The 11,692-nt window shown below is 32.4% G+C and overlaps 1 protein-coding gene across 1 annotated transcript; it reads left to right on the top strand.

The window, feature by feature from the left end:
- The first annotated feature begins 3,065 nt into the window (after positions 1 to 3,065).
- Positions 3,066 to 9,979, top strand: LOC127263698 (uncharacterized). Its single transcript, XM_051292866.1, has 12 exons — positions 3,066 to 3,463; positions 4,321 to 4,467; positions 4,630 to 4,744; positions 4,830 to 4,915; positions 5,078 to 5,181; positions 6,240 to 6,277; positions 6,869 to 7,104; positions 7,503 to 7,596; positions 7,680 to 7,870; positions 8,018 to 8,237; positions 9,261 to 9,428; positions 9,572 to 9,979. Exons 1-12 carry the CDS (start codon positions 3,263 to 3,265, stop codon positions 9,742 to 9,744), a joined length of 1,773 nt encoding a protein of 590 aa, XP_051148823.1. The 5' UTR covers positions 3,066 to 3,262; the 3' UTR covers positions 9,745 to 9,979.
- The last annotated feature ends 1,713 nt before the right edge of the window (positions 9,980 to 11,692 follow it).

The following is an 11,692-nucleotide window of genomic DNA, read 5'->3' as shown; positions in this document are numbered from 1 at the left end:
CGTTGGCGCAAGCGGAAAGAGTGTCGTTTGCCAAGCCAGAGCACCGTCGCTTGACTTTCAATACTTAGCTTTTTTTGGACCAGAAACATCGTTTAAAAATGCCAAAAACGTTAATAATCTCAACAAACGAGCTCTGGATTATACCAAGCGAAACAAATCAATAAAGTATGCTATAAATAAGATTTTGTGATGATTTTCACATAAAAATTCAAGTAATACACAGTTTTGTCAAGCGAAATATATGCTTTTATTTGGAGTTATCAAGTAGCTCCCTATCAAACGCAACAGATTAAACCTCCGAATCGTTTACATCATCCCCATCATTGCTCCATTCTCCGACACGAGTGCTCACAGGATCAAGCCAACGGAAAAAATCACAGGCTCCAACTCGGCAATTGTAAAATAATTTTCCTTGGGTTTTCTTCGTTGGGCCGACGACACGGATTACTACAACAGTCCCACACTTGCATCGTGGGCATCGATACCTTAGGTCAAGATCTCCCCGGCCCCTAGACTTCGATTTTGAGCCGCTAAATGACATCTCTAGCAAATGATTGCAAAAAGTCTCAAACACACAAGATTATATGCTTGCAAATAAATTCATATATGAGCCATAAATATTCACTCCCTATCATTGAAAATTACTAGAAAATTTATGAATTATAGAATCACGATTTCGGCCCTAGATAAAAAAAAAAAACAAAATCACTTCAAGCCAAACAGAGTGATGTAAAAAATTAGGATTTAAAAAATTAGAGGGTTTCAAATAATTCCAACCAAAACAATGATTCAATATTGCGAGTAACACTAGATACTGAATTAGAAACAAATTACCGGAACCCATTTCCCCCAACAAACATCCGTTTTCTGTAACAAATCAAGACACCAAATCCGACAACGATAATACATAAGTTGTATTCGATAAAAATTCTAATCAAAATTTCAGTCTCGCGATAGGAAACGCATTGCTACAACACGATCTAAATTCGACGGGCAAAATCGCACTGAGACCAAAAAACACCCAAAACAAATTTTCAGATTCAAGTTTTAGAAAAAAAAATGGCAAAATGCAACAAAACTGCTGTAATTAAAGTTCAACTACTGTTACATACGGATGTACCCGAGGTTTGTGGAAACAAACTGTCGGTGCCGGCAGGGTGGAGGTTGACGAGGTAGGTGACGGAAAACGACGGGCGATCTCCTGAAGGAAGGAGACGCTGTGCGAATGAGAGAAGGGTGCAGTTAAGTTAATAAAGCCAGATGGGTATTTTTGTAGCTTCACTCTCAGATATATGACTCTCTGAAGCAAAAATCGCATTTTGGGCATGTGACATACATTTGTCGTTAAGTCCTAACGGATAGGGTGTTTCCTGCAACATTTTACAAACTACAAGTAAGTTTTTTCGAGTTTTAGGACTAGGGGATTTTCAGCAAACTCTTGTGTGTTTTTTGCTATTTTGCTTTTTTTTTTTTAGAAATACTTACAATTATATTTTTATATTGGGAAAAAATCAATTGTGTACCAATATCACCAAAATTTCAATTTTGGTCCCAATATAAAAAACCCATCAATTTTAGTCAAATTATAAACAATTTCAATCAATTTTGGTCTCACCATTAAAAAAACTAACGGAAATTGCTAACGTGGACGTAACGGAGTTGACGTGGCAGCTGACCTGGAAACTACACAACAATGTACAATTATACACGATCATGTTGTCACACGACCATGTATATTTAAATGTACAATTATACACGGTCATGTTTTCACACGGCCATGTTTAATTTTACACGGCTGTGTACATTTTTATTTTGGTCTAAATTTTTTTTTTTTTTGGTTATATTTTTTTTAAAAAAAAATATTTTGAATTTAGAATAGTTGATATAGGTAAAATTGAAAAAAATCAATAATAATCTAATATAATTAAAATGTACAAATTGTAATTCAAATATAAAAATTTATAGGATATGTTTTGCTTAAAATATTCATCAACAATTTTCCACTTAGAAACATTCAATTACACAACTATTTTTTATTTTTTAATATTATATTAAAATTTTATTTTACATTTCAATACAATTTCAAACAATTTCAACATAGACATATATAATTGTATTGAAATATAAAATTAATTTTTAATACTATAATATACAAAAATAAAAAATAGTTGTATAATTGAATATTTTTAAAAAGAATTTTAGATAAAATCTTTCAAAAGAACGTACTCAGATAAATTTTTATATTTGAACTAAAATTGATACATTTTAATTATATTAGGATTAGTATTGATTTTTTACATTTTAACTCTATAACTATTCTAAATTTATTTATTTATTTTTTAAAAATATATATAAAAAAATAAAATTTTAGACCAAAACAGAGAGGTATATATGACCATGTAAATTTTACATAGCTGTGTAAGAACATGGTCGTGTATAATTGTACATGACCAGATAGTTTCCAAATCAGCTGCTACATCTAATCCGGTATGTCCATGTCAGCAATTTCCGTTAGTTTTTTTTAACAGTTGAACCAAAATTGATTGAAATTGTTTATAACGAGACAAAATTGATTGAAATTGTTATCTTGAGACCAAAATTATCAATTTTGATATTGAGACCAAAATTAATTTTTTTTATATCACCATTTTTTTAATCATTATAAATAAATTACATTTGTTCACTAAACACTATTTTTCAATTATAATTTTAAAAAATAATAAAAAAAAAATGTTAAACAGTAAAAAAAAAAAGAAAAATTAAATACTCATTAGAAAAAAAGTATTAAAATATTCAAAATATTCAACTTAAAATAAATATTTTATATTTTTGATACCATTCTCTATATTATATACAAAAATTAATTTATACCTTTTTGGTGAGAAAAAATATATATATATATATATATATCAAATTCTAAACTATAAAAAATAAACAAGCAAACCATGTCAGTATAGCCTCATCTAAATAAAAATAAATAAAATAATCCAATCTGAAAAAAGAAAAAAAAAAAAAAAAAAAAAGAAAAAGAAAAATCCACTATCGATAAAATATCAAAAACAACAACATTAGCTAGCCCTTCGCTGCCGCCTTTTGGATTCCTTCTATTAATTGTCTCGTCTCTCTCCTTTCGCTGGATCGATTCTCTCTACTTAAGCTGCCGATCGTTGCACTGCTGTTTCTGTAGCCGCCATATTCATCTTGCCGTTGTTATCCTCTCTCTGCTACTCAGTGGAGTGGTTGATTTTTTGCTCTATTGGATATGGAGACACAAGTAGCAGAGGGCGGCGGCGGGGGGAGGCGCCGGCAGCAGCAGCAACCCGCCGGATTAGGTCAGATGCTGACAGGGATAATTAGGGTAGCAGTTTTCTGGTACTTCGCCTCTAAATTTTTTGGACCCAAGAGATCTCCTACTCAATCCACACACCAGATCTCCAACCTCTTTCAAAAAGGCGAACCCTTGGTGTGTATACTTGGTCTTATTTGGAAGTACTGCTCGTATTAGATTGTAATCAATGCATATTAAACCTTCATGCATGTATTATGTATACGTGCTCAATATCAGTTAAGATCTATAAGGGCGTTTTTCGTTAACATATATTTATGGTATACCAGGTCTCTTCTCCGATGTAGTTATGCGATTATCTGATTAGGGCTAACTGACGACATTCAATTGAATTTCTTATGTTGTTAACTATGTGTAACTCACCAGCTCTGCTGCTGATGAGGTAATAATCTCAGCAACGAGTGACTTAATTGGTCAAGTAGATGGACTTTTGAAGCAAATATTAGGGGAACTCACTAACCAAAGTCCTTTGAAGTTTCTTTGGTTTAATGATGAACCTAGATCAATAATTTCTGCAGATTCAAATGCATTTTGTGTAGTTTTCAAGGATAGAGGATTGTAGTTATCATTCATGATATATAAAAACCTGATATTTATTTTACATGTTTTCCTATGTATACATATAGGTATGCATGAATATGTATGTACATACATAGGTATAGTCTGATTAATAATGCTAATAATTGGGTGACCTCCAGATATTTGGTGGTTGGCATGATCTGCTTATATCCATTTTGTGTTTACACATAATCACGTTGTCTGGGTTGTTTCATGTGCCATTTGGAGTCATGCACTAAATATTCAATTGCTCACACAGAAAAATTGAGGTTCTATTTGTTTGATCATGGATGAATGAGGGGAACCAATTGAACCTCTGAAGTGGCTATACCATGATTCAAATTAAAATGCTCAAAACTCTGAGCTTTTGATTATATGAAGCATCTAATGTCAAAATACCTTATATATCTTTTCAGGATATGTGGCTGTACCTTTCTGAGAAAGAGAAGTTTAATGACTTTGGAAATGAAGCACTCCTTGTTTGGCAGGAGACAAATATACCCTATGCACTTTGGACTGCAGATTCAACAAGAACTGTGTCCCTGAAGTATTATCCTTCTGAGGTATTCTTATTGTACTAATGGGTGCATTTTAGAATTAGTTAATTTCAAATTCTTTGCACATATATATTATATATATATATCAACTTCCCTTGTATTGGCTGTTATTTCATTCAGTTGCATGTTGTTGGCTACGAATTACTGTATCTTTCTTCTGAATCTTAGGCATTAAAGAACAATGGGAGTCTCTATGCTCATGTTTTCTTTGCTAGGTCTGGCTATCCGCCAGATCCTAAGGATCCTGAGTACCAGCCGTTGGCTTCTTTTGGGTTGACCCATCGTAAGATTATTCTAACTATTCTTATTGGGCTATAACTCTCTATTTTGGGTGTCGAAGTTCTTATATTGATCTTCCTTGTGCGTAGGTGTGGTTATATACTTACCCAAGTCGAAGGCTGACAAGAAGAAGAGTTTGTTGGGGGACACAGAAAGCACTAGCAATGATGAAAAGGTTTTTGATGGATTATATTTTATATGTTTGTTTATAGTATAGATAGCGTACCCATATATGTTCTTTGTTATATTACTTTCCAACTTAATTTCTTCAGATCTTGAAGTTATTTCCTTAGTTATCTTATGCCGTTGTATCATTAATAAATTAATTTTGCTTTAGGTAGTCCAAGATGCATTTGTTGATGACAAAGAGATTGGGCCAATTGAATGGACTTCATACTGGAAGCCTAATATTACAATAAATCTCGTTGAAGATTTCACTAGGTAAAGTTGTCTAAACATGTATAAAGAGATAGATGTTTACTTTGAGCTATAATGCTACTTAATTTGCTGCTATTTGAACTGATGTTAAGAGTAAGATTGTGTGTTTTATTTTTCCATAGACCTAAATCTAAACTATCTAGCCGAGTGAAGATTACTATTCCGATGTAGCTATATAGAAGTATGATATGTGTATCATATACGTTGAGACTCACAAATATGGCTGCTTCAGTTTCATATATCTTAAAGTAATGGAAAGGATTAATTAATGTTAGAATCTCTATACATTTTGGTTGATTAACCTGGTCTGTTTGCTGTCTCATTTAGACAAACTTAGAGCTGTCTTATAGTTTGGGAGCAAATGAAAAAGGCAGAGAGAGTTGCTGATTTTTTGAATGGTTGGCCTATGCAATTAAGCTGCTCATTAACTACCAGTACATTTATGATGAACTTAGGGATGGCATAGTGAATGAATATTGGTTATAATTAACACTTTCATGGGAAATTGCTACAATTTTCTACATAAGACAGTTAGAGATTGAAATTTTCAAATATAGTGCGATGATCACTGCACTAACTCAATCATCCATGGTTTAGGATATCTAAGCTGTGTCTTTTTCATATATTTGATATATTGGCTGCTAGTGGAACATCATGTTTCCTGAAAACGCACCATTCTGCATAAGAAAGTGCATGTCTCTGTGGGCAATTATCTGGAGTGGAAGTCAGTTTGTATGTATCGCTACAGCTTAAGTCATGACTATCCCATTGTAGTCAACTTGTTTGCTTATATAACTATCCTAGCGACTATAATGTGATTGATATGTTTCACAATTCACATAATGATAATACTTGCAGTAGTTAAAACACATGAACATCTCTGTATAACCGATAATGTGATTGAAATATGCTTCTTGATGACTTTTACGGTGATAAAGATATGTGCTATGCGTATTTGTTCTAGTTTTCAGAGGTATAGTTTCTGTAATCAACTCTTTATGGTTTTCTGTTTGACCAGATGCTTACTTGCCAAATGATCTCTTATTTGGTTTCTCTTGCAGATATCCTCAGAATGCAGTGCCTCCAAATATTGCTCCTTGTATCCTGACATTATTGTGGTCTTTATGTTTCATGACCTTATTTGTTTTGAACTAACTTTATCATCTGCATATTAGCGGATCTAGGTTGTTCTCATCCTTAGTTCTCAAATTTATATATATATATATATATTGTGTCAAATCCAATCTCAAAGTGTGCAAGCAAGTTTTACACATCAGTGACAAATTTGTCTTGAGACAGCCTCACTCGGTACCCAAACAAATCTTCAAATAATTGAATGTTAAATGTTGTGGGTAAAAATGCTTTTGATGAGTCTTAGTCTACCATTATAATTGGTATTGTTCTTATTTACGGACAATTGTCATTTTGATGAGTTTCATTAAGTGCTTATTCTGAAGCATATGCCATGTGTATGGGAATCTATAAAGTTGGATCTTAAAATGTTGCAAATTTTATGGAGCCAGTTTTGTGGATAATAGATAATATTCACTGATCTCTTTAAAGTGTAGTGTCCAATGCTTTTCCCATTTGTAGTATTTGCCATACAACTTCCACTGGCCACTTCTGCATACTTATCACGAGATTGGCATAGACAGTTTGCATGGTCTACTCCTTTACTTGAATTCGTAAGATATGAACATTGAGCCTAACACAGGAAACTACTATCCAACTATCTTCTTCAATGAATTTTGGTTACTCCGAGATAAGTTGATACCAATAAATGAGACAGTGAATGAATTGCCCCTGAATCTCGAGGTGGGCCCTATTAGCATGACGAAATGGCAATTATTTCTACAGATTGATCAGTCATTCCAGATTCATCGTAATTATGGAAGCATGCTTGAAGGTGAAGCTGATGAACTAAAGGTATAAATCTGTTCTCTATGTTATGAATTTGTTTCTGAAAGTGTGCACAGTTCAATGGAAGTGGTTATACCTGCTTTTCTCCTAACTACATGCATTATGTAATTCTTTATCCAGATGAAGTGAAATAACTTGAATGTGGATGCAAATCTATTAAACAATGAATACTTGAGTTGACGCCATGTGCATTTTCATTGTGCTTTTGTTGGCAATTATAGATACCTATGCCCTATATTCAGGCATGGCTGGCCTTCTTTTGGAGTTTGGAGAATTTGTACATCTATGAGGATATAATACTTTTTTGAAGATGTAGTTATATGCTTCTGTCTTACAATTTTTATTTGAGTGATTCCAATAGAAACATTTCAAATGAATTGTTACTGATTTAATCTGTTTCACAGAGAGTTTTTCTGGAAGGAAATCCTTACCTTCTTGCCGTGACCATGGTTGTTTCAATACTTCACTCTATATTTGACTTCTTGGCTTTCAAGAATGGTACGGGATGATTACTGTTTCATATATTCCTGATAAACAACTGGCTTTTGAACAATCACTTATAGCATTTTTATACTCTGCAGATATTCAATTTTGGAATAAAAACAAGTCCATGGAGGGATTATCAGCAAAATCTGTGGTTGTGAATTTCTTTTGCCAACTAATTGTCTTCCTTTATTTGCTTGACAATGAAACTTCATGGATGATACTTGCAAGCTCTGGCATTGGCTGCTGCATAGAGTTCTGGAAAATTGGAAAAGCGATGCATGTTGAGGTAATTATGAAAGTTATCCGAAAGCCCTAATGAAAGTTATCGATGCTGAAATTATAAATATATATATATATATACACATATACTGTATGTAACTTTTAATCACTGATACATTAGTGGAACATCATCTTAAATATTCGCTTCTTCTAGATTGACAGATCTGGTAAGATACCAATGTTGAGATTCCGTGACCGGGAGTCATATGCAAAAAACAAGACAAAGGAGTATGATGATCTAGCCATGAAATACTTGTCATATGTTCTCTTCTTTCTTACCGCTTGTTTCTCTATATACTCTCTGAAATACGAAAGGCACAAAAGCTGGTATTCGTGGATCCTTTCGTCCCTTACAAGCTGTGTCTACATGTTTGGTTAGCATCCCTCCTTCATATCTTTTTTGCCTGCATGTTTTCCATTTTGGCTTAGATCAATATCACATATTATGCACTTCGTTTCCAATGACATTATTTTTTTTAGCAGTTACTGCTGATTTTCATGTGTTTTTTCTTTTTTTTTTTTTTAAAAAAAAATATGTTAATTATTGCTATGTAATATGCTAAATCCTTATATATGAAATGTTTACTTGATAATTTCACAACTCTTTTTTGTCATATACTGATTTGCTAATGTAATTATACAACATGCTGAATGCTTGTATATGAGATGCTGACATAATACATACAATATGTGTTTACTGTTAGTTTGTTATTATACTTGTACTGTTTTCTTCAATCATATATGCTGAGCACAAATATGTTGTATATTGCTTGCGTAGTGGGTATATGCTGATCAATAATTTAATTATGTTATTCAGTAGTTTACTTTTTTATTGAGTTATTGCTCATGTGCTGTTCTATGGTATTGAATATGCTGTGTGTATGTATCAAATAGGCAATTTTTTTGTAATACTAATATTCCGTTCTTGAGTATTCACTTATTCATAGGCTGACTGTACTTATGGATATGTGAATATATGCTACATTAAATGATGAATTTACTCGGAACGGTGCTCCCTTTTAATGAAATTTGTTCTCGGCTAGCTATATGTATCTCAAATCTGTGCTAGGGTTGAAATCTATTCCAATATACTAGCTGCAAATTGATTTCCATGATGTATTTGATGGCATTTCTGGATTTCCCCTACTATAAAATTGAGTACTTGGCATCCTAGGTGTTTAAATCTCTTGGGAATGAAGTAGGTGGTTGGTCTGCTGCGCAACTCTCTAACGAATATCATAGTTAAAGGAGCTTTAATCAATAGACTGACTGAACTTGTGTTTTCTTGGGAATAATCATGAGTGATGTAAAGCTAAAACTATTTGCTGTTTAGCTCAACATGATGTTTACATTATGTCATAATAACCATATTATTCCATTTTCGTTCTTTGCTGCAGGTTTTGTCATGATGTGCCCTCAGTTGTTTATCAATTATAAGCTGAAGTCTGTTGCCCATTTACCTTGGAGGCAGATGACATATAAATTCCTGAACACAATCATCGATGACCTCTTTGCATTTGTTATAAAGATGCCCATACTGCACCGGCTTTCTGTCTTCCGTGATGGTGAGATTTTGTTTAAACTATGAAATTACTGTGCTTAATTTAAGCAAGCCTGCCTAGTCTGCTGAACAAACTACTGTTGGCACTCTAGCTAGTAGCTGCAATATCTTGTGGGCATAACATTGAATTTTTGATGGGCAACGCAGATGTTATATTTTTGATATATCTGTACCAAAGATGGATCTATCCTGTGGACAAGAAAAGGGTGAACGAGTTTGGTTTTGGAGGGGAGGACGAGCAGCAGCCTGAAGGCACAATCACAGATGGTGCTGCCACAGAAGAAGAAGAAGAGCAGGAGGGTGATAAGAAAACTAACTGAGCTGAGGTGAACTGAACTCAACTCAACTCAATTTTTCTGTGTTAAGTTAATTGCATTGCAGGTCACGGTGTTTAGTTTTTTTTTTTATTATAGAGTATGGTAGCGCCTTCCAGCTTACTTGGTTGTTATCATACGTGTGGTTGCACAACTTTATTTGCTTGTTGCATTTTAATTAGGGAATATAAAGATATTATTATATTTGAAAAATGTATTGCATCATCTTTGTTATATGATTTGTTATGGTTTTGGGGAATGGAATTCTCTACCCGTACCCCTACCTACACCCACATACATAGGCTATATATATATATTGAGAGAGAGAGAGAGAGAGAGAGGGGGGGGTGTCAAAAGTAAACCCGACCCGAAAAATCGAACCCGTTCGATTTGAAATTTTTCAGGTTCGGGTTTGAGTATTTCGAGTTTGAAAAAAATCGAGTCAGACTCGAAACGAAAAAAATTGATATCGTGTTCGGGTAGTGTTTTGGGTTGACATAATAATCCAAAATATAAAATCAAGTTAGGTTTTGGGTTTTGTATTTCGGTTGACTTGAAATTTTTATTATTATTATTTTAATTTATAATAGTTATATTATTTTATATTTAAAATAATATAAAAATAAAAATAAAAATGATTTTTTTTAGGTTAATTTAATTATTTTTAAGTTTTCGAGTTTGTTTCGTGTCGGGTTTCGGGTGACCTGAAACTATTTCAGGTCAACTTGAACCCGACTTGAAAGAATTCATGTCGTATTCGGGTCTAGGGTTTCAAGTCAAATTTTGGGTTCAAATTGACAGTTTTTTTTGTTATCCTCGTGGTTCAATTCGACACTAATACGACCCAAAAACACGAATTGATACCCTTTTATATATATATAGTATATAGTACAAGTTTTGTACTGTATGTATAGGCTATACCAAGAAAAAGAAAAAAAAAATGTCCTATGTATGTGGGGACTGCGTCTTGGTGGGTGCCGAGGAGTGCTTGTGTTTTTCCATTCATCCATATGTCTTGGTGTGTTTGTTTGGGGGTTTGGATTTTGGATTGGGATTTGAATAGTAAAAATTTTGAATTTGAATAGTTGTATGATGTGGTATAAATAGGTGTTGATGTAAAGTTTTGAATGTAAAATTGATTTTTAGTATAATATAAAAAATAAAAAATAGGTGTTTGATTTGATGTTTTTTTTGGGAAAAAAATAGGATGAACAGTGGAAATCCAAACAAATCCTCGAACAAACACAAGTATCCATTCAGTTACCAAATACTATAGTATGAATTAGAGCGGGTATCTTGTTGTGTGTGGAAAGCATATGTTCGAGCGAGGGAGTTGAGGTCGCTAGTGTTGTGTTGTTTCATGGATTTTTCAGAATTTTGTACTATTCAATTTCATTTTTTTTTTACTCTTAAATACTCCAAGGGTGTTTGAGATAGATAAGAACATAATACATATATATATTACATGATGTTTATGACATAGTGAGTATATATCAATTTAAATTTTTATTTTTTTATTTTTTCTTTAATAGTTACTAAGGTAAGATATTGATTTCAACCTCTCAAATAAAGAACTGTTACAAATAATAAAAATTTATATTATATTAAAATGTTATTTTATATATAAAAGTCTATGTTAATATTTATTTATATCATATCAAATATTTTTTTTTTAAATTCAGAATCTATAGATTAAATATTCAAACTCTATTATCCTTTTAGTCCATTTAAATTTTTTTCAATTTTTATTTTAGTATGTCATTCAAATATTTTTTTTAGTAAAATAAAACCTCATATAAATGTAAAAATATCTCTATTTTATCATCAAATCATTATTTTTTACACTAAAATATATGGATAAAATTATTTTTACATACATAATTTGTATTACAATTCATAAAATACTAATATACTTAAATTCAAATGTCAAAAGTAAATAAAAAAATTATTAGTG

Source organism: Andrographis paniculata, unplaced genomic scaffold, assembly GCF_009805555.1.
Source record: "Andrographis paniculata isolate CXL003 unplaced genomic scaffold, ASM980555v1 Contig69END, whole genome shotgun sequence".
In the NCBI taxonomy this organism is placed as follows: Eukaryota; Viridiplantae; Streptophyta; class Magnoliopsida; order Lamiales; family Acanthaceae; genus Andrographis; species Andrographis paniculata.
The sequence above is the reverse complement of the archived record's forward strand: the minus strand, read 5'-3'. Positions and strand labels throughout refer to the sequence as shown.